This window comes from Thermobia domestica, chromosome 4 (genome assembly GCF_964235325.1).
Source record: "Thermobia domestica chromosome 4, izTheDome1.hap1.1, whole genome shotgun sequence".
NCBI lineage: Eukaryota > Metazoa > Arthropoda > Insecta > Zygentoma > Lepismatidae > Thermobia > Thermobia domestica.
Genome location: NC_137457.1, coordinates 13,816,333 through 13,840,729, shown reverse-complemented (window position 1 = coordinate 13,840,729; position 24,397 = coordinate 13,816,333). Strand labels below are relative to the sequence as shown.

The 24,397-nt window shown below is 32.4% G+C and overlaps 1 protein-coding gene across 4 annotated transcripts in view; it reads right to left on the bottom strand.

Annotated features, from left to right (window-relative positions):
* LOC145683731 (uncharacterized) overlaps positions 1-16,084 on the bottom strand; it is a 117,756-nt gene extending 101,672 nt beyond the window's left edge. For 3 of the 4 annotated variants that reach the window (XM_081755249.1, XM_081755247.1, XM_081755248.1), the window contains exons 1-4: positions 15,832-16,084; positions 11,258-11,339; positions 8,562-8,615; positions 5,614-5,676 (exon numbers count right to left, since the gene is read on the bottom strand). In XM_081755249.1, coding sequence (XP_081611375.1) covers positions 5,614-5,676; positions 8,562-8,615; positions 11,258-11,339; positions 15,832-15,870 — 238 coding nt within the window. In that variant the 5' untranslated portion in view covers positions 15,871-16,084. The remainder of the gene's footprint in view (positions 1-5,613; positions 5,677-8,561; positions 8,616-11,257; positions 11,340-15,831) is intronic. The other variant, XM_081755250.1, reaches the window with a different exon arrangement.
* Between the last annotated feature and the right edge of the window lie 8,313 nt (positions 16,085-24,397).

The following is a 24,397-nucleotide window of genomic DNA, read 5'->3' as shown; positions in this document are numbered from 1 at the left end:
TCGATAATATCGAAAACGATTTCACATAATCTCTTACAATTTTTACTACACAGAAACGAATATTGTAAGCAGACGTACTTGTGTTAAGTATTTCTAATTTTAAAAGTATAACAGCAGAATTAGATCTTATAAGTGCAACCCATAAGGAAAGTCATAAAAATAAACTGTTATCGCTTCAAACAAACGAAGGAAAGTTTCTCTAATGTTCTGGTTCCTCCATAAACGAATTACTACATGCATTTGTTTTCCTTATTAGAAATTACAATTATTTTTTTTGTTCTGACTATCCTCAAGAGCCGACTCTGTTCTTGTGATACTGAATACATATCAAAAAGCCATTTCTCTATATGCCTTAACGTCTTTGTTTCATGTAGATCAATATTAGAATAGACAAAGAAATTACCAAATTGCAAACATTCTAGCTGCATTTAATCAGTATCAAATAGATGCTTCTATTTGACTATCGTGATCCTTTCACTATGTTGATAAGTATTGAAATCGAAAAGCATAGATTTCAAGTACCTTAAAGTTAAATAAAGGTATATGTGAAGACAAATAACATATTCTTATCAATCTGATTTGATATTTTAAAAATGGCATAGATTTCAAGCTACTTCTTGCCATTTTGGTTCCATGAAAGTAAATATTGAAGCTAGTAATTGTTAGAAATTTGTATCACTTCCGGATTTAATAATGAGGTTAGGATATATAAAAAGTCTATTCTTGAGATGCTTTTCAATTGTTTGTAGAAAATTCTTCTGTCTAAGTATTATCCTTTTTACCCAAGGCCGTTCTTTGCGTAGAGTTTTGGGTAATTACCCCCCTGAGTTTCATATATACATATGCTTTTAATAAATTGTATAGTAATCTTTAATAATAATAATAATAATAATAATAATAATAATAATAATAATAATAATAATAATAATAATAATAATAGAAATGACAATAATAATAGTAATATTAATAATAGCATATGTGGGTTTGTCAGTCTGTCATAAGGTTTTTCATAGATATACGGTGTACACTGAGAAAAGTCCGTTCTCCGGACAGCGGTATATTGTACAAATATACGGAATCCTCTTGCTTACTACAGAAATTAGTACGGAACATACGTTGTATAGTATGCTACATAGGCACTGCCTTTAGATGTAACATGATGCCGTTGTAGGATGTCTGATATTTAAGTCTTCCTTATATCTATATCTATATCTATATCTATCTATCTATCTATCTATGTATATATATATATATATATATGTGTGTGTGTGTGTGTGTGTGTGTATGTATGTGTGTGTGTTAAATTCGTCAGCTATATGTTATATGTCCATTTGTATGTGAGATCCTGACTGGCAATGTAGTTTCATATGGAAAGTACATACAGATGGAACACTTATACAGAAAGTATTGTATAACCTGCGTTTTCAGTTATACGTTTGCTGTACGTTAAGTCTAAATGCTACAGGATCTATATATGTAACATACGATTTTATGTAAGTCACATACATTGTTTTTCTCAGTGTAGAGTCACCAACTCTGCACACACATGTATCCTCACAAGATCTAATCACTTATGATCTATCTTTTAGAATTTCAATTCGGGTTAGAGGTGATTATTATTAAGTGTTCTCCCTTTTGGGCAGATCCTGGGACTAATGAGGATTTTTTTTCTATTTTAGATTTGGGCCTAGAAATATTTCTTCCAGTTTTGTCCATCTTCAGGTTCCTCTTTTAACTCCCAATATTTTCTCCTATCTTTCAAATCATCAATCAGCTGTGTTCTTCTACTTCTTATTCTTCGCTTCCCTTCCGTGTTTCCTTCTTTGACGGTGTGAAGAAGACAATTCCTTCGGAAGATGTATCCAATCCAATTAGCCTTTCTACGAAGGATGATGGCCAGAAGTGTCCTCTTCTCTCCTATCGGTTTTAAATCATCTTTCTTTCTTGCTCTCTTTGTCCACTTTATCTTCTCTATCTTCCTCTAACACCACACTTCGAAGGTCTCCAAGTATTTCTTCTTTAACTTCCGTAATGTCTAAGTCTCTGAACCATACAATCCAATGCCCCATATTTAGCTTAAGAGTGATCTTTTCTTGTTGAATGCTTCTTTAGCTATGGCAATTCTTGACCTGATCTCTTTGGTGCAGTAAGCGTCTCTCGTCAAAATACTTCCCGAATACTTGAAATTATCGACCTCTTCAAGTTCTCTTTGTTCTACTCTGATCCGTAAGGGCGTGTTTCCACGAGATATTCTCATGACTTTCGACTTTTCGATGTTAATTTCCATTCCATACAGTTTTCTAGTGTCAACTATTTTGTCAATCATCTCCTGAAGTCCTCCTTCGGTTTTAGCTATTACTCGTATCATCTGCATACCTGATCTTGTTAATGATCTGCCCTCTAATCTTGAAATCTGCAATTCCAGTTAATGCTTCCTTCATTAAATATTCACTATTGAACAATCGGGGCGATAAAAACTACATCCTTGTCTGACTCCTCTTCCAATCTCCAAACTATTGGTTTTTCCTTCATTCAAGCGCACCTTGAGTCATTGTCCTGTGACAGGTTTTGAATGAATCGTTGATCTCTCCAGTTGACTCCGATTTCTTTAAGTATTTTCAGAAGTTTCGTCAAATTTACTCAGTCAAAAGCTTTTTGCCAGTCGATGAAGCACAAACACAACTCTTCCTTTACATCAAGAATTCTTTCTGATATAATTCTCATCAATCCAATAGCATCTCTGGTGCATTTTCCTTTCCGGAATCCAAATTGATCTTCTTCTAACCTCTCATCTATCTTACTTTCCAGCCGCCTGTTTACTATGCGTGCAGTGATCTTTCCAGTGTGGGAAATCAGGCTAATGGTTCTGTGATTGCTGCAGTTTTGCTTGTTTTTTTCTTGGGCAATGCAATCATTGTAACATCAAGAAAATCCTTCGGTCATTCTCCACTCAGATAGATCTTGTTAATAAGTGAAGTTAGTACTTTCATTGCGTTGTCTCCTAATCCCTTGAACAAATCTACTGGTATGTCGTTTTCTCCAGTGGCCTTTCTCCTTCGCATGTCTTTGATTGCTTGTATTACTTCACTTTTCAATATACTGAGACCCTTTTCAACATCTTCCACTTCTTCCTCTGCTTCGATCGCAATATCTTTGGGGCGGTTCTTTTGATCATACATATCTTTTATGTATTCCTCCCAAATTTTAAGGATTCTTTGATGGTCAGTGGTTACATTACCTTATTGATCTTCGATGCGGAAGGTTCATATACTTTTGTCTGCTTTGTCTCCTAATACTTGTGCTTTCTGGTACATCAGATCATATCTGCCGCGCCGTTGAAGTTCCATTATTTCTTCACATATCTGTTCCATGTACTTTTCTTTGACTTTGTTCGTCCCTCTTCTCAATTCATTATTGATCCTTCTGTTTTCCTTCATGTCCGTATTTTTCGTAGGAGAGATTACGGGAGGAAAAAAATAAAGTAGAGCTCTCTCGTTGCTAAACGGTTATCTTGCTTACCTTTGGTATAGGATACTATTGTAGTTTCCAGCCGTGGAGTTCGTGTGGTTTAGATCCAATGTAAAACTCTGTGATCACGTTTGATATAACCTCGCTGCTGAATCGACGCTAAAATATTGAAATGAAAATATATACGTAAAATGAACTTATAAATACCTAGGACTCTAGATATAAGTCTCAAATTCAGTTTCCGGGGTCATTGAAATAGCCCCGATCCAGTTGAAATGCCCATAATAACAATCCCGATGCCGTTCAAGTCAAACCTTTGCTTCTATCGTAGTGGTTGGTTTGAAGGGAGAAATTGGAAAACGCCCTGAGTCACCGATATTAGTATCAAATTTCGGGATCTTTCGGGATCTTGGTTGACTGATGACACTCTTAGTGACATTTCTTCTTTAATGTAGCCAAGAAGTGTTATGGCATCTTGTTTGGGACCTGGCAGAGGCAACGCAGAATCCATTGCTCTTCGGGATTGATTTATTCACTGATATATTTCGGTAATGTCTGGTATATTTCAATATATAGACAAAAACGACGGATGAGCGAACATGCAAGCAGACATAGACGTTTCTAATAACATTTAAAGTGGTTAAACTGGCGACATTTAAATACCCTTAAAAGTGAAATTAAGATGAGGAATATAGTTGTAAAAAAAATTTTTTACGTTTAAATTGGTGACATTTAAATACCATTAAAAGTGAAATTAAGATGAATAATATAGTTGTAAAAAAAATAACATTGAGTATTAAAGTTGACGAAATGAGTGGAGTAGATTTCGTACTTCAAGAAAATATTATATTGTTTGCAGTTTCCAAGTCATCGACTATTATTATTATTATTATTATTATTATTATTATTATTATTATTATTATTATTATTATTATTATTATTATTATTATTATTATGATTAAAATATATTTTTCTACATTCTTTATATTAAAAACATTTCGAAATATTTATACTGATTTTGTTAATGATATACGTTATGTAGTAAACAGAAACATGTGCGTATACATATCTTTTCTCTACATAAAACGCAGTGCTTCCCGTAGATAGAATCACGAATAGTACCTAATTACACCAGAATTCTGAAAACACGATTGAGATTGAAGATGTACACACAATATTGTAAGGTTCCACATGTGTTCACACCATGCTCAAACCCTGTGTCTATTACATCTGCTTGCAGTAAATAAACACACTTCAGACGACAGTACCGAAGAGGAGTCGCCAGCATCGGCAACAGTCGGTAAGATGGAGATCAACGAAAGTAGCCGACATTTAAGGATAAAAGACATCTGGTCATTGAGTTCCTTATTTACCTATATTAGAGACTACTTCTTATTGTAATATACTTCTGTACTCAAGAGGATCTTTTATAATAAAAAGGCGGTGGGATAGTCCGATCTCCTGTGTACCGTATTTTGCTCTACCCTACATAACAGAAAAAGCTTTATAATATACTGTAGTCATTTGGCCTATCAGCAGTACGGCTGCCAGAAGTTTGGGATTTATTGTGTTTCTTCCGCCTTTCTTTATTTCATTGTATCACTCACTATCATCACAACCGACTCCCTTAACCTCAGAATGTAAACGTGAGACGTTAGAAAAGTTTTATTTTGTCTGAGATGTTGTTATAGAAAATATAGTGTCAAGATTCCGCGGTTACAATGCGTGACATTTTATATTTTGTAATTTCTTTAAAGCGGAAAACATGATTGTTTCAAATTATAAAATTTAGCTGTCGCATCCGAAAGGATACACGGATCCTTCGATCCGTCAAAAAAATTAATGTTTTCCAAGATCTCAGAATATCATTCCCGGTAGTAGTTTTATGTAAGTGAAAGAGCAGCTTACAGGGATGTCATCTGAGAAGTATGGTAGATTTCCTCTTCTAACATTACCTACCATAATGTTACCTAACTTCGGTATGTTTCTACATATCTCAAATTAATGTAAATTAGATAATACATTAGAAAAACTTCATGAGCTCTAATCAATCTGGCACATTTGTTAATTCGACACCTTTCCATACTAGAAATGATTAGGTCAGCAAGAATGGCAAGGATTCTAACAGACACACTTAATACTTACTATACAGTGCCATGGGAGGTGGAGCCCTAGGTATCACGCGAACCGGTTGTTGTTTCATTGGACCTGTAATGAAGATATATAAAACATATACTGTACTTAACCGGATAATGTAAAAACAGTTAATACTATTATTCTGGCTTCAGTACTTAGCGAAAGAACTTAACTGTAAAGTAATTCACTATGTTGTGCAAAATCCCGCAACTTGGTGGTTACGAAAAACAAGTTATATGATCTGTACCTGAACGGTATAGTTTCCACCTTTGTTACGTGAGGTACAAGATTCAATCCAGCTAAAGCGGGGTACATTTTGTATTTGGTTAATGCATATATTGCCTTTAATTAATGATTCTGCCGTTTCCTCCTACTTTATTCACTTCACTGTTTCGTTTGTAATCATCACTATTGCCCTTAGCATCGTAACATAAAGATAGAACATTAAGATTTAAAAAATACGTAAATTTTCATTATAGTGCACGAAGCCAGTCAGAAATATTATTATTAGGAAACCAAGTCTATACCGTGACAATACAGACAAGTCAGTTGTATATCCTAAATATTCAAATCTCAGATTATGAACATGTGCAGGACATTATGTTTCAACAGTAGACAATCTGAAAAGTTGAGTAATCAGTTATGACCAAGAAACAATCTTCTAACAGGAATGTCGTTATTCCAGAGTATCAGAAATACGAAAATCACAGAACGAGTTTTAGAAATATAATATGAAACCGGGTGAAGCACACCCAAATGAAATCAAAAGGAAAATCCATATAAATATTACCATTTGAGCTGCCACTAATCCAAATGAATATATTAAAATAGTATTGCTGGATGTGTTTTTTAAAGAAAAGCAAAAAAGGACTTAGAACTGAGACTTATTCAGATATGAGAGCTTCAGTCAGCTGTCAGCAAAGGGTAGTATAAGCCCTAGTGATAAATATCTGCGTTGTTCCTGAATGTATATTATCTCTTGCGTTAAATTCTGTAACAAAAAGAAGAAAAATGATTTTCAATCCGTGCAAATGATAAGCTCCATGATGTGAGCGTGTGCCCCCCCCCCTCTCACTCTCATTCCCTTTTATATTCCCGGTTACTCTTGTCTGAGGTGGAATGAGGCTCCATGCACTGTACGTTAACGCAAACTGTGATATGATTTTATCTTTCTCAACGACTTGGCAACATTGTACAGTGGTGACTTGCAATGTCTATTGAAGGCACAAAGAACAGAAAGGCGGTAGTAACTCTACGAAAAATAGTTCTTTTAACTGCAGCCTCATCGATGTCAATCTTTATTATTTTCAGCATTTTAACTACGTAACTTTGATGGTGGATAAAAATGAAATTTGACAATGTATGTAATGTTTATGAAAAGATACTTTTCAGTAATAATCGCAGTAGGTATCAGGTGTAAGAACACAGACGCTTAGGCTGAAAGGCGCGAAGGTGTGCTTGGTGATGATGGCTACATAGACTGTCCTGCATATGTTGCGTATATAGAAAAAATCTAAAATTTCTTTGAGCATCGTCAAAAATATTGTGGATTAAGTTACATAAAAATGAAGCGGGACTAAGATAAGTGTTTGAACGCAAATTTTTCATGAAACTAGGAACGTATGCAAAAGCAACGCATAATATTCAAAGTAATGAAAAACTACGATTTGTAAGCAAGGAATCGATGCAGGTATAAATTTAATTATTTCTAAAGTTAACTAGCAGCATTAAAGACGGAGCCCAAAACACGACCATTGGACGGACGACACGAATCAATAAGGAATTTCTTCACTGGGAATAACTACAAGACCTCCCCCTCCAAAATCCAGTGCAGTGAGGTGTAGTGTGAATAAATAGCGTGTGTTGAATGTTAATACATCGTTCAAAGTAAACTCTAGCCGGCAACTACCGTGTGCTATTTTCTTTAAAGAAAGAAAGAAATCAATCGTTTATAATTATTCCTTCGTATAAATCTTAAATAAATATTGATATGGGCTTATAGGGTGTGAGTACATATTTAAATAAATTTGTCAATAAAATATAGTAAAGTTGTACACGTAAGTAATATACATAACTTGTGTTAATTGAATAAAAGTTACTTAATGTACATGTTTTGTTTGCAATTATCTTTACCGTATTCATTACATGAATCACTATCGAAATGGTGAATATTATATCTAAATACTTGTGTGCATTCTGTTGATGTTAGCAGGCGTGACGAGGACGGTGGGCACACACAGTCGCAACTTTAATCGCAGTTCAAATTGGTTCGAGATCCAACTTGGAGGTCTGCGCATTTCTTATTCTAGTATTACCAGCTGCGGAGTGAATGTTTTTTCCCACTAACCACTAGAACCCACCATAAGAAAGTCGTAACGGACAAGAATCGAACCCAGTAGGGTTATAAGAATTCCTTATGCAGAATGGAAACAGGTAATAACCAAATCCTACGGTTATAAGAATGTCTTACCAAACAGGGACAGCCAAGGTTCGTATCCGCATACTGTTATAAGAATGGCTTTTCCGAACAGGAACACGAACCAATCGTGTTATAATGGTTCTACCTCAAATTTCATTTTCTGCATTGCGTAAAGAAGAAAGCATATACCGTATTTGTTCAATTTTAATCTAAACCTTATTTTAAGCCAAACTCCTGAAAATCAGAAACGAAAGCTTTAAATAAATTAATGAATAATGTTATTTCAAAACATAAGGAATAAAATTTCTGTTCTTTACTTATTTATAGCCCTGTGCACAAATAGTTCAACTGTTGAACGGCATGCTTCATTAAGTCCAGACCAAGTCTTACATGAACTAAGTTTAACCTTTCGGAGTTTAAGTACTTCATGGTGCAACGGAAATACTTTGCCATTTACAATTTGCGTAGATTAACAAATGAATAGATTTAACGATCACATACATATATATCAAATGTACCAAACATATTCGTGTCTTACCTCTTTGAGGAAACCTTTGTGGTACTAAGTAATCATTAACCATGTAATCATAAACTGTAATGAAAAATGGTTTTATAGAAAGTTTAAAGCACTATCATAATATGTAATTACAATTAAAGTACACTAACAAGATTTAGTTTCGTACGTTGTACAATTATTGGTGTCCCACATGATTGGTTAATAGACATATATACAAGTATTGATAATATCTTACAAAAGTAAAAAAGATTACTTTCAAGAAATAATCAATGACTTTACACAAATTTGCGAGAAGCATAATTATTGATTTTTGTAAACAGCCAGTAATACTCATCTTTTATAGTTATCTTAATTAACATCTACAATACTGTTAGCGAAAATTGAAACGCTAAGAAATAAACGCGTCACTGAGTGAAATTTATAAAACTAATTAATTACAAATATATGAAAATACTTTTATTTTCGTTATAGATTCCCGTTCACCAGTGAGACTATATGGGACGTAGACTTACACCTTAACTTGATATCATAACCAAATCAGTTCCCACAAGGACTAAAACTCGGATCTCTCAAGTCAAGAACAACGAACTGTAATCACTAGCCAGAACTCCACATAGAAATGGCTACAAATTCATAACTTCATAATACCACTATCCTTGAAAACTTATTAGTTCCTGAAACTTCCACATGTTTTAATAAAACAACTGATTTGTCTTGATAATGAGACAAATGAGCAATGGGTGTTTTGAGGGTAATTTTCTGTCATGCTGTACGTATGGGAGTTCATATGCGATTGAGATTTCTAGCTGAATTACCCTCAATGCCCACAAAAATGCAAAACATGTACTTGAGAGATCTGAATTCAATTCCTGTGCTCTGCAGACAGGGATTTGGATTCCACTTACACTATAAATTCACATTTCTTATAGCCTCAGTACTGCAAGGGACTGTTACCTTCAATCTAATTAATTTTAAAATTGTTCAGTCCTGGAAAAACTAAGGAACATACAGTATGACTGTTCTATACATGTGTCAGATATTGTCTATCAGTATTATGATGTTTGCAGTGGTCAGAAGTAAGAATATTTTTTCGGTTTCTAATCTTTAAAGATACAACGATTACTGGCGATTTATTTTGGATAGGAATAATGGGGTCTTTAGCCATGATGAAATTGTTTCAATTTCTAGATATCACGAACCATTGCTATACCGTGTAGTACTGCACACCACGACACCTGTCGTCGAGGGACTATTTCGACTTTCAGCAATGCATGCTAGGATATTTTTACTACTATTGCACCTTGTGAATATGCAGTCATTACGGCACAGCAGGTCAAAGCTAGACAATATTCTCCTCATTACTATACTCACAAAGGACAGTGAGATCGTTTGAACACACAGGGGACTTCAGTCCTCTTGATATTTTGAAGTGATGTCGTATTTTTGATAGTGAATAAAAGATCTGAGATACCATGAAGAAATCAAGATACGTTCCGAAAACAGAATATTCTCCCGTGAAAGGTGAAATGGAAATGATATTCTCTTTAGTACGAAGAAATTCATCTAGTGGAACATACAAAGAAGAAAGAATATTTTGCCGGGAAAAGTAAATTTCCGGGAAAACCTTCGCCGTCCATTTATTTGACATGAGCGAATCGTTAATACGTCATGTCAACACGACATCAAAATGTTCAACTACAATTTATTACGATGTAACATTGATAAGGTTTGTCATCTTGGATTGTGATAATTTTTCTGTTAGTAATGTGTTAGTAATTTTGAAAATTAGGTGTCACCTCATCCATGTTACCATTCCTCAAATAAATCAGTAACCGTAATTGGTGGTACCACAAAACATACTTAATCATACATTCAAAGTACGTTTTATCATTTTGTGACAACAATTCGATAATGCGAATGTATAAATCCGTAGGTATATTTGAAACTTATGAGTCACTATTTTAAAGTACCTCCCTAAAATATAGGGAATAAACTTTTATATATGGCTTTATAAGATATTTTAAGATGGATTTAAACCGAATGAACTTTCATGAAGTATATAGTAGTTTTTTAATTAAATGTTTGACATGTAACTAGTCTGAAGTGCCTCTCCGAAAAGTTTGGAACTAAATTTGACAGATACAACTTACTAGACATTTTTTCGTTGATAACATCTTAGATGCCTTCTTTCAAAACCATATATTTTGCACAATTTACTAAGTACTATCATCGTTTTGCGCCTTACATAGTACGGAGTTTGTTTTAACATATCATAAGTAATGTCAGGACATAGAGTATTCTCATTAAATTGAAATGTAATTTCTTCTTCACAATTACATCATTTATTAATATTTTTCCGTATTCGTTGTCCTTCAAGTCAATAATCTCTTACTTTGTAGTGAATTGTCGACTTTTGTATCTGTATTTTATATTTAGCTGAAAGTTCTACAAATTATAATAATGTACAAACTTAATAATCATTATTATATCACATCATCATCAGGATTCATATTTGGAAATTAGAATCATTTATGCACTTTGCTTCTCTAAGAATATATCTGTTTTAGACTGTAATTGTCAGAAAATATTCGTATGAACAAGAATCTTAAGAGAAAACTAGAAACGTAAAACAAAGAACCTAATTACAAAATGTAGGCTTTGTTTTATAACCCTTAATGGTTCTCTGCATGTACTGTATATTAAATAATACTTCTTACATTGGAGCGGTGCGTCATAATTGATAAGTGCTCCACGCTGTTCACCAACATACTGCTGACCGTCTGTGCTCTGTATGAATATCTGAAAAAAACAATGCTTAGTCGATATACAGTTTTATCTATAATTGAAGAGAAAATTGTATAATAATAATAATAATCTAATACGAATTAATGGAAAAGAGCTTTTGAAGAGTGAGTTTGATGAGAAGTTTTAGAACATATAAGCAACGGACACTTAAAGCATGGATTTAATCCAAGTTTTACGTGCCAGTATTTTTGTTCATTTGTGTCAGTTTCTACAATCTCACAAGAACTTTTGGATGACAGATCCCTGTATTTCTATCAATAATGATATGTACCTAATAAAATTGTTAGTAGACATTAGACAATGACAAACCCTTCACCAAGCTAATTTTAATTACATCTTTGTGTTCCATTAGTGATCACACCTATTAAGCACAATATTTTAAAGCACAATTCTGCTTTCAATAGGTAGTGGCAAACGCTGAAAAAAATTCAAAATATTACTGCATTTTATGAGAATTAAAATAGCTTTTAAATCTGCAAGTATAAATCTGATTTATAAACACAGTTAAAGGTAAATTTGTTAAAACTCACTGCACAAATAATTCTAATTTCTAAAGAGAATTAAATTTGGCAGATCAATATACTGATAATTGTGATTTCTATAGATTACTAATAATGTTGGATGGATCCAACCTTATACCTAATTCTGATTTCTTCAGATAACTAAAGGTATTTATAGAACTTGTGTAAGTATCTCTAAATATTAATATATATATATATATATATATATATATATATATATATATATATATATATATATATATTATACGTATTTGATGGAACTGGCAGTATAGATAAATTTGATTCCTACAGACATGTGAAAGTATTTGATAAAATTGAACATATAGAAGTGTCTAATTTCTGAGGACAATTATGAAAATTTTATAGACCTGATCGTATAGATAAGATAGATAAGTCTGATTTCTGAAACAAAATTATAAGTATTTGATGTAAATGTTTATATAGATACCGTCTTTGATATCTGTAGATAATGACTAGTCTTGAATATAACTGCTGGTTATATAACAGATGCTATAATACAAAAAGAAAATAAATAATGATATTTAACATAATCTAAGTATAGCTTATAAATGCTATCATATCTTTCTCACTAATTCCAAGAGTTTGATAAATTTCCAACTCGTTATATTGATTACTTCTGTATTCGAAATCAAATATTTTAATTGAAGAATTGCTGGATAAGTTATAATGAAGATTGAACAAATATCATCAATCAATAAGAAAACTCCATAGGTAAAAAGGAATAGTATCATTTATCAATTAGTCGTATCCTATTTTCACTAGTGTTAATATGAAACATATGGTTGAAATATCATTTCTACATAAAATTTGTACTTTAAAATTCTCCTAAAAACTTGGTGGATCCCATCAACACGATAGAAATAACTTTCTTAAAGCTGTTTCAACAATATAAAAACTAGAACTAGAATAATAGAACTTGTATTATTTATTTTTAAGTTACTGTTAGTTTGTGCTTTAATACTTTATTTTTCAAGTTTTTTTCCTTTCTTTTACTCTTTGTTTGTGAATAGTAAAAATATAGAACGGTTACCACGATTACAGTGTTTGAGCACGAGGAAAGATGAAAAAATCACTCATAGCAATGTGCCAAAGGCTATATGATGTGGTAAGATTTTCCTATATCTATCAAAGTTCTTTCACCTCTTATTTTAAAGATGAATTTCACATTTTGAAAAAAATAACAAAATGTACAGAAATATAAATTTAGCCGGCTAGGCAAAATGAATAGAATGGTAGAATGAATAAAGTGAGAGAAAAGGGGAGAACTCCGGGAAAACCTACGAACGCGATGTCGGTCCACCACAAAGTCCACTTGGCGCGAAATGTGATCGAACTAGGGACCACATGCACCAGAAGTGAACGCTCAACCATTGAGCGCCCGAGGTTTCCTCATTTCAAGTTTTATTATCCATTCTGCTGAACAATACTAGTGATATATTTAAGATCAATACTAAGAGTTAGTACAATTTTCTTCTTGGACATATTATGTTCCACTGTTCCAGGATTATCAACGCTTGTTTTGTAAAGCGATTGATAAAAAAATATCTGTTATAATCATTTACCCGAATTTACAAGGATTTTTTTAAAAATTGTATTATTAAAAACAAGTAAAATATAACAAGTCACGAAACATTACAAAAGACTTGGTACGTTCATCGATGGTGTTTTTATGGGCAAAAATATGCGGTACTATCGTGTTGGCAAAAACCATGAATGTATGGATATAAATTATACTGTTACATTAATATTTGTTCCTAGAAATTACATTTCTATTACATATTTAATAAGGTCACGAATAAAAAATTGGCTTTATACAGTCATGGTTAGAGGATTTGTCTTGGTATTCCAGGGGAGTTTCTTGCTTTACTTCTCTTGTTTGTCTTCTAATTTTCCTTACGCTATCCTTCATCTATCTCTATTCTTTTCTCCATTTTCTCACTGTGTTATTCCGAATTCCATTTAATCCGTTATCCTAATACCTCAGACTTGTGGAGATGTTTCATATGTTTATAGAACGGTAAAATGCAGACTTATGGATTTTTTTGTTTCAATTTCTCTGTCCTTCTCACTCGAACTCAAATGTTAGTTCATATGTTTGATGTATCATCAGTACGTACTTTGTGCGTTAGTATAAAAATACCATGATTATGTTGGTATTTAGTATTATTCATGGATTATCACTATGTACTTTGTTCGTTAGTATAGAAAAAAAAACATAATTATGTTTGAATTTATTATTATTCTAAATGATGATAAAAATATAATGTGCAGTATATCAACTTTTCTATTAATCATACAGTAGATAGGTTGTGTCTGCCAAGCACACACGTTACCAAGAAATTGAATTCTCGCTTTATTCCAATGAATGGCAGATAGATTCAACTGTGCCACTCAGTGTACCTTTCATTACGGTTGCCGGAATCAGTGGATCATAATCATGAAATTTCTGTATCAGTTGTCTTGATCTTATTGTGTACCTGACAGACTTCACCCGTCTGTCCAACTAACATTTATAATCTTGATTAAAACTAGTATTGAGACTTTCTTTAATCGTTTTTTTCTATAAGATAACACAGATATTGACTATAGAGAAAATGACAAATTTGAACGACGACACTATGTGTTGGACTTGATTCTTCAGACGATAATTAGGATGATGATCATATTTTAAAAGTCTCTAATTCCCAAATAAAAAGGCAACTGGATTTAACGATCTTTCTGTCTCTGGAACGAAACTAAACTAGCATAACGTATTACATAATCGACACAAAGTTACAAGGAGAGAACAAATGTTGCAAAATGCAAAGTGAATGTCCCGCAGTAGACAGAATATTACAGAATGTGGTGTAAATAGAAAAGTAAATAGAAATGACTTTTTTACTTTCTGTTTAAAATTGTCTTTAACTTCCTTTATTACATACTCGTACTTGTGTGTAACATCCATATTTTATTATCTACCAGCGTACACAGAAACCTCGTGTTCCTTCCTAGTGACACATATGCTAATCATCTAATCATTACAATCATCTAATCATTACAATCATCTAATCATTATAATCATCTAATCATCTAATAATTATAATCATTATAATCATCTAATCATCTAATAATTATAATCATTATAATCATCTCATTATAAGGGAACCCATTTTCTTTTTCTAAATCTCTTCCGAATTCGCGAGATCAGCTTCTCATATCGTTGACCCCACCTTTGTTCTATATAATGTCATATCAATTGTGACACAAAACTCAACCGTATCCTTCTTTGCACATTCTCGCCTTACGCTCGTTTTTCGTTCAGTTCTATAGCATCCACTTAGTGAGCTATGTATTTTCTTTGTACATGTACAAAATACGCACCGAGGTCTATTTTCTTATTGTTGCTCTACTAGAGGTCTCATCTTTACTGTTTCAATGACCACTTCGCTTTCAATTTTATCATTTCACGTTCTTTTCATATTCACCGCAGCATTACTTCTCACAAATGTTACATAATAATTATATGATTGTGAAAACGCTCATACGTATTTCGTAAATAAGTCTTAAAATTAATATTGTTCAAGATCCTGATTTTGCGATTGCCTTTACACTATTTTGGTGTAATTGTATTACTTTTCAACAATAATAATAGCTTATGATATTCTCAATTATCGCACTTTCTAGATGACCGGTATCTATTCCGGACTTTGAATTTGGTAGTTTGATGTTTGATTCCAGGTGGAATACAGTTGTGTATGTGTAAATGTCAACATATTACAGTCGCACAATACTCACTAGTATTAAATAAAACATAATCTTAAAACGTTGTCAGATTTATGTAATTTAGTCATGTCAAATTATGTTGATCTGATTTAGTATTGTTAAATTTCGTAAATTTATCTTCATTATTTATACAACTTAAATGTATGCAGGGTTGATAATAACAACTAAGAAATTACACATACCTTCAACAACACTACATAATATTTTATAGTAATTGTCATATTTCGTGGAATAAGTTAGCAATGATTATTTACCAAATCTAAACTACATTTTACTTGAAAAGGTTTCGTTGAATTCATCTTGTTACGAAAATAATATAAGGTGACTGACTGATAATAAATACTCGTCTACATCGCAATATATTTAAATTGATTTTTCTGCCTTCAATAATCGTTGCAAAATTTTCACATAACATTGCTAGACATCTAATACTTCCGTGTTTTGTATATTTTATTATTTTTCTTTTCAATAAGAATTGTTTTCTTAAAATAAATATTTTTATATGCCATTGGTGTTCTATCCAACATTCGTAAATATAATAACGAATCTTATTAAATATTTGCCTTGAAACAATGCAAATTCTTTATGATATGATGGAAAAGTTGAGATATTATAAAACGTTGTTTACGGTAAAAGTTAATAATTACCCTCAGTCAAGTAGACACAATTTCTGTATAATGAAAATGTTATTTTAACTAACCCATTGTATTACACTTTTATATATTGAGGTGATGGTAGATGTTTCGACTGTTAAAAGCCATGAAAGTATCAGTTACTTAATATAATAAAATCTTGAATAATATTTTTATAAATAACTTAAAACCTTGTAAGTTTGTTGGTTTTAGGAGAAAGCTATTTCAGACAGAAGATACATACTTTGATACTATACTATGAATAATTAAACCAACTTAATCTGACTTCGACTCTTCGGAAACTAAATTATGTTTAAATAACTTCTTTAAACTCTGAAATTCCATGTTATACAGCATCTGTACTTAGATTTATTGAGTGAATTTGAATACAATAAATATATGGTATCTAATGTCGCATTTGGTATTCAGTATCAGTGTATATTGTATATTAATACACAAGGTTTCCAAGTATTTCCTTCGGGATATTATTAAAATAATCATAAACTCAACAGGAAAACTGTAGGTTTACGTATATGTGTTAACCTAATTTGCGACAAAATCAACGCAATTGGTAGAGTGTGTCGTATCATTTTCAAAAACAAATGAAAAGTAGAAAAATAATAAAAGAAAGATAGATAAAAAGAAAGAAGCCTTACCATCGTGTGTATATTCTTCTGTTTTGCAGAACCAAAACGTACATTGTGTTTTGTATGAATATGATGTTTCACATATAATATTCAGTTCTTGTATATAAATATATATTGTTATAGATATAAATAAACGAACAGATAGTATAATGCGTATATTACATAGACCAACTCCATTATTAGAAAATATGCTACTCATGTCAGTTTTCCTGCTCTTATGGTCTATCAGAACATCCTGCTGAATTGGAAATGTTGCTTTCTTCTTTAACATTGAACGTCTTAACATTGTGGACCTCAAAGGGCTTATGCAATTGGGAAAGTTCCATTTTATATTGGAAACTACATACTTTGAACAAAGTTCCTCTATTTATTTCTCTCGTTTCCCAGATTTCTGATACACCCTGTATAAACTAATCGAACATTTCAGATAGTAGGAACTGTTTGTATATCTGGAAATTCTGGTGACAATATACCTGTACGAGTTGTGTTGGGAAAGTCATGTCTATGGAGGGGTAACAAGAAAACCAATAGGCTGGGATAAATTTATTTTTCAATGTAATCACTTTCCAGTTCTACACATTGTCTCCATTTTATTCCAAGTGACTCAATCCCTTGAACGTAAGAAGATTTCTCCTTGGAGTCAAAGAACTGAATCACAGCATCTATTACCTGCTTGTCGCTTGAAAGTCGCTAGTTCCTGATTTATTTTTTTAAATGACGAAACAGATAATAATAATCCCTTTGGCTAGGTCAGGATTGTAGGTGGGTGGAAAAGTTGAGTAATTCTCTATTCTGTGATAGCAGCCTGCGTAAGACCGGATGTGTGCAGACACATTGTCATGAAGAAGCAAAATTCTACGATTTGTACCTCCGCGTCGTTTATTCTGAACTACTCGGCGTAAATCTTCAAGTTTTTTTTTTTTTTTTTTTTTTTTGTAAATAGTAACTGTGATGGTATGTCCCCTTAGTATAGCTACAAAACAAAACCATTCCTTCCTTGTCCCAGGAAACAGTTACCATAACCGTGCCGGCCGATTTCCTTGCCCTCATTTATTTTATTTTATTTTATTTTATTTTATTTTATTTTTTTTTTTTTTGGAGTTGGTGACCCCTGATGTTTTTACTGCGTGGACTCCTTTTATATTCTGAGTCGTACCAGTAAGCCCGTGTTTCATTCGATGTCTCTACATGCTGATAGAGGTAGCTATCTCCTTCCATATCATCCAAATTTTCTTGACACGTTAGCCCTGCTTCTGAAAAACATTCAAATTGTGAGAAAACCATCTGGAATAGACCTTTGCGAGACCAATGTGTTGATATAGGATATCCCAAACACTATCAATATCAATTTTTACTTTATTCGATATTTCTCTAATCTTTTTTCGTCGATTGGATATTACCAATTTTTGTACAATTTCCACGATTTCAGGTGAAGTTGCTGTTTTTGGTCGACCCTCCTAGACTCATCTACGACTATTTTGCCAAACCTAAATGAGCGTATCCATTGCGTAACCTATCGATGTGACAGTGCATCATCACCATACAACTTCACCATGTTTTGATGAATTTCATTAACATTGACACTCTTACGAAAGAAAAAAAACGAATCACATGTCTCTGTTCTAAATTAGTGTTTTCTGGGTTTTGCTGAACTTGTGCACTTTTAGAGGCTCTGGTGACTTGTCACTTGACCTCTTTCTTTGAAATCTTGTCCGCCTTCTTAAATATGCTTGTCTTTTGTGGATAGTTTACGTTCATTCACCTAAAAAAGAAAATAGCGGTAATTAGACATGACTTTCCCAACACCATTCATACAATTATAAATTTCGGTTATTATAATTTGAAGTCTGTTCATGCCGCAGAGTCTTTCGTTCAAGACATATTCGAGTTAGAAACTGAAGGCTAACCCACCCTGTTTTTCAAACTGTTCCCTTAAATGCCTGGTTATGCCAAGTTGCGGATTCTGAGTTAGTTCTTAGAGAGTTTGATCATTGACGGTGTTGTATAAATCACACTTGAACAGCTAGAGCGATACAGAAAGGGAAATATTTATCGTCGAATGTTCAGGTAATGTCTGGACGTTATTCCCAAAAGTTTCTTTATTCATTTAGTCTCTTTCTACCCCAGTTAATTGACATAGATAACAAGAAATATTACGTTTCGGCCCCTTAGAATATGATAGAACCTAGGCCACCTTCGATCTAGCACCAACGAAATATATATTTTGTACTTGACGCTGTGCTTGCTGTATAGTCAAATGTATACTGACGAAAGGCAAATATCTACTAATCCGATCAAAATTATGATATAACAGTCAATCAGCCTTATGTTCGTTTCTTGCATGAAGAATGTTTCGTAACATAACCCTAGGGACTAGTTCCAGTCTGTACTTTACGGCATATCAATAACATCATGAGTATAATGTTAGAGAAACTACGCCTGTAGATTTTGGTTCAGGCTGCATAGCTAGTTCCTCGTTAACTTTTGCAGCTAGTTTGCTTACAAGCTCGAATGGTGATCTGTGCTTCGATTCCGAACAGTACGTAACTTGCACCTTAAGCTTCGTTATAAACGTTCTAACAGATGTATCACCTTAAATTGTGTACATCATATTATGTACATGGGTCCTGGTGAGTTGTTTCACATTACACTAAATATAGTCAATAGTTTGGTTTCATATTATACAGTTAGAAAGGTACAAAAATATATATATCAAAAATCTGACTTATAGTCTGCTGAAAATTGAATGTTACTTAAAGAAATTTTGGTGGATATGGTTGGAATATTTTGAAAGTTTCACAGATTGTAGGTGCTATGTAGGTGTAAATGTGTAATTTTTTTTCAGAATCATCGATGCGCATTTTTGTTTCTTTTTATTTCTTTTGCGTGTTCAAAATTTTTAAAAAATAGTAAACCAATTTTTAGTGGGAACGCGCCGCTTTTATTTTTTGTTAAAAATTTTGTAATATGCTACGGTACAACTTACATTTTCCGAGACGTGAAAGCGATGGCAACATTATGAAAAAGAAATAAAACTGAAAACAAACGAGATTTTCGCAAGTTTCACCACAATTTTAGGGCCCTCAAGGTCAAACTTCAAACATTTCTTTACCAGAATTGACGAGAATCCTCTTTTGCTTCCATTCCGCTTTTCCCTTTCTTCGGCTGTTTCGATTGTCTCCATTTCGGAACAAAAGCGCCAAATATATCTCCATAATAGTGTTTCCATTTCAACCGACTCTTGGACAACAAAGTCACACACAGCTCGCGCCGCCTCCTCGTATCTACCAGTGCTTGTTTCACTGGCAGCATACAGTGGCGCAATCTGTTATTCGCAATGGGAAACGGCGATTCGAATCAAATAAATACTGCTTTCAGACATCATACCTCTTGAATACGTACTAGAGGCAGCGGTAAAGCAACGTAGGCCTTCCCTTTGTATGTTTTACCAGGAATCGAAGTAACTCCATATGTCTTGTTATTGTAGAGGTCCTCGCAATTATTTGGATGACAATCAGATAAAAAAAAACTCGCATTTTGGTTCAGATATTCTGTGTATCATATTTACCAATTTATACTATCGTTGTTTTGTTTTTATCTTTAGTGAGGTAAGCTGTATTTCGTTCCTGTTTCGTTCCTTCATTTACAGGTATCTACACCTTATTCCAGAAAGGTTTTGCGCATTGCTTATGACAGATTTGCGATAAAACTTTTTTAAGTCGAATTTCGGGTATCTTCGGAAACAGTTAACCAGAGATGCCAGGTTGCATCCGCTAAGCCAACTTTTGCAGTCGGGAGAAATTGTGCAAACGTGCTTTTTCTTTTAAGTATAATAAGATGTTGAAATGTTATTAAACGTTGAAAACAGTGACATTGTTTGAATTACTTAATGTTACAATAGTTTAATATTACGTATACATGTAAGTACATGCTGGCTTTGTCATCTACATTTCTTTTACGCATTTTCGAATTTTATTCATTTTGGTATACTTTTCCATTTGAAATTTTTCAGTTGACTCCTGCTACCTGGGATCACTTACTGATCACGACCACCTCAAACAGTGATACTCCGTGGTACATGCATTACGTGATTGCAGAAATCTCCAACTCCGAACTGTTTCTGGAAAAATAACCTAGGGTCAGACGTTACTTAGTCGTAACGGAAGAAATTGAACTTTTAGTTTGACACCTCATCATTTGTGACGCCCTTGGTGTATCAGCCTGGGATAAACATTACCACTCGTTGTTTCTTAGAAGCTTTTGAATGACATCCAATTTGACAAACCTTTTCATTTGAAAGTTTTCTGTGTATTTTCTCTCATCGGAAATATATTTCTTACGTATAAAAACTATTACATTTACCATCATTTAAAATGATATGAATTCAATTATATTACTTTTAGGATCGTTCATAGTAATATCAGTGTCATAGAAAGAGAAATAATCAGTTGATAATATGCATATTAAAATGATTTTCATTTAGCACATATTTAAATAGCATTCGTTTTCATTAATTATATTTACGTTAACTCAAAATTAATTGATTTCAGTAAAATTATCGTCTTTTCTTTTTATCATTACTCTCCTGTGTTTCAATTAAAAGTACTTTATCTCCATTATTTGAGTCACGTTGGTAAGTAATAAAATCGGTATCAGAGTTCTGTAAATTAGAAAATTTTATTGGCTATAACAGTCTTCAGGGTTTTAAGATCGTACTAATTTTGACAGAAAAAATAATAAGATCCCAACATTTAGAATAATATCGAATATACTAATATATCTTGTTTCCTTATTCATTTGTATTTCCTTCATTTATTGTAGCAAGGCTACATAAGACAAGCCCTGCAATTTGATGTGTGATCTGAATAACTGTATTGCATTTGATATCACAAGAAATCATACATTAAAGACAGTGTGCTGAAAACAGACGTACTATCTACTAGACAAACAGAGATAAACTATTGTAATGTGTTTAAAGTATACTGTGAATTATGCAGTTTTAGTACGAAAATAGAAAATTATCACTACTGGTGTTTTCTCTAAATGTAGGTGTTCAATATATATCTGACTGAAACTTCTTCACATTATCAAATGTTAAATATCCTTGGAAGTACAGAAAATATAAAATGTCATAGTTTAGAAATCACTGTTACTATATACCTGCCTCAACCTATATGAGCTTTGTCCTCCATGAAAAAATAAGTTATTTAAGTACACTGTAGACTTCCGGAAAATGATATAAATGATGAATATGATATAGAGCGACAGTATTAATTTTTCCTTCTCGCTACAGATATCGGAGAGAAAACAGCAAAGAATAGTAAGAACAATGTTCTTTTTAAAAAAATAAACTCGGCATTTCAGAACTATGATTGTCTTTTTACATATTGCTGCAATAAATCTTGAAGTGGTTAATAGCCGTAAAGCCTACGTGATAATACGGTACAAATTACAGTACATTTTTTCTAGTGCTAAGAAGACGGTAGGGTTGTCTGTGGAAAGCAACTCTCAAAGTAGCACAGGAAGTGCAGAGATTGTAATTTTTCTATCTCACAATTTAACTTCAATAATTGTCTTCTAAAATTTATAGATTATAATATTATTAGCATTGTCAGTACTTAAATTCTCCGCAAATGCATAAGGAAAGCGTAGTTTTTGACTTGTTAAACGAAGAGTTCTTAAGTCTCAGAGCATTATTTCTTGTATTTTTTTATGTTTGTATGGATTGTTTCTTTAACAGTTGTATGAATGTTATGATACTCAAGTGAGTATTATTTCCGTCCTTCGCATGAGGAAAATACGTTTCATTCTGTGAATAAAGGGGTTAATTTTATCTTATATGTTATCTGAAGTGTCACTGTTAATCTCATTTCAACGACCTCGAAATCGGCACTATACGACTAAGGATGCAACACTAATATATATCATTTTCGATAAGTTTTGGTATCTCCCTCTTCCCCAACTTGTGTAGCTGAATTTGGATTTAAACGGCATCGGAAGTGTCACTGTTCATCTCAGCGACCCTAAGAAATATGGACTCTATTTACACTATTATCAGTTATTTTCGATCGTTTTAAAATATCTACCCATAATCTCTCACCTAAGTTGCACCGTCGAAGCGAAATGATACAAATTCAATCGAAGGCTTGAACCTCATCTGTGTGACAAATTTCAGCGAGATCGGACTCGTAGATCAACTGATGTGATATAAACAAACTCAGGGCCGAAACTCATTTATGTTGAACATTTTATAGGGATCGGTTGGGAAGTTCAACCGATACGAAGTCACAAAGTAGGGACTTTCATTATATATATATATATATATATATATATATATATATATATATATATATATATATATATATGTGTGTGTGTGTGTGTGTGTGTGTGTGTGTTTATGCATGAATGTATTTATGTTGATAAATATAACACTGAAGGATAAGTGTCACGAATGTTAAAGAAACAATTATTGAATTTGAATAAATAGCAAATTTAAATTGAGAGGTTTTTATTAAGTTTTAGAAGATTACAAACTTTTTGTCATGATAATTCACCTTTAGAAGAAGTAAAATAGGATATTTTCTGAGTTTTAGAAGTTTAAATGGTAGACGTTATTAAATATTAAGTTATATAAACTTATTGTATCTTTTAAGATAATATACGGAATTCATTTTCGTAACGTGTATTCCGGAAACTGAAACAAACAGTAATTAACAACAAAATTGATTAATTTTACGTAATAAGTAAACATAGTACACTTAATAACAAGCCTTTGTTTGTAACACATTACATTTTACATTTGAACAAAATAACTGTTTCTTTATTATTATTATTATTATTATTATTATTATTATTATTATTATTATTATTATTATTATTATTATTATTATTATTATTATTATAGTTAATTATCGTTAAAATTTAATCTGTTATGTTAACTATACTTCACACAATTTATTGTAAAATTTGCGTGTAGAGATAATTCCTAATATATAAACACGCTTATTAATGTTTGGGTCCTCTTTGCGTTTTAATCTAAACAATCTTATTCAATACAAGGCAATACACAAAGAAGAATAATATAACACATTATTGTGTTATGAGCAGTCAATTTATAACTCAATAGTTTGCCTATGTGGTCGTATACTAATGATGGAATAAAAAACTAAATAGACTTTATTTCGTTGGTAGTATTTTGTGATACATACAAATAAGTAAAATATTATCCTGTTGCTTTATGGTTTTTACTATATCGCATTCTGGATTTAGTTCAAGAAAATTAAGAATTATGAAATGAAGAATAACTTTAGTACCTGTGATAGATGTATACCTAGAACTTTTTAAGTTATTATATCGAGGTTTTGAGAAAAATGTACATTGATATTATTTCTTCTTATATTAAGCTAATATACATAATAACTTCCACTTTATATTATAGGTGCTTACTTTAGTAGATAGAACGCTTTCAT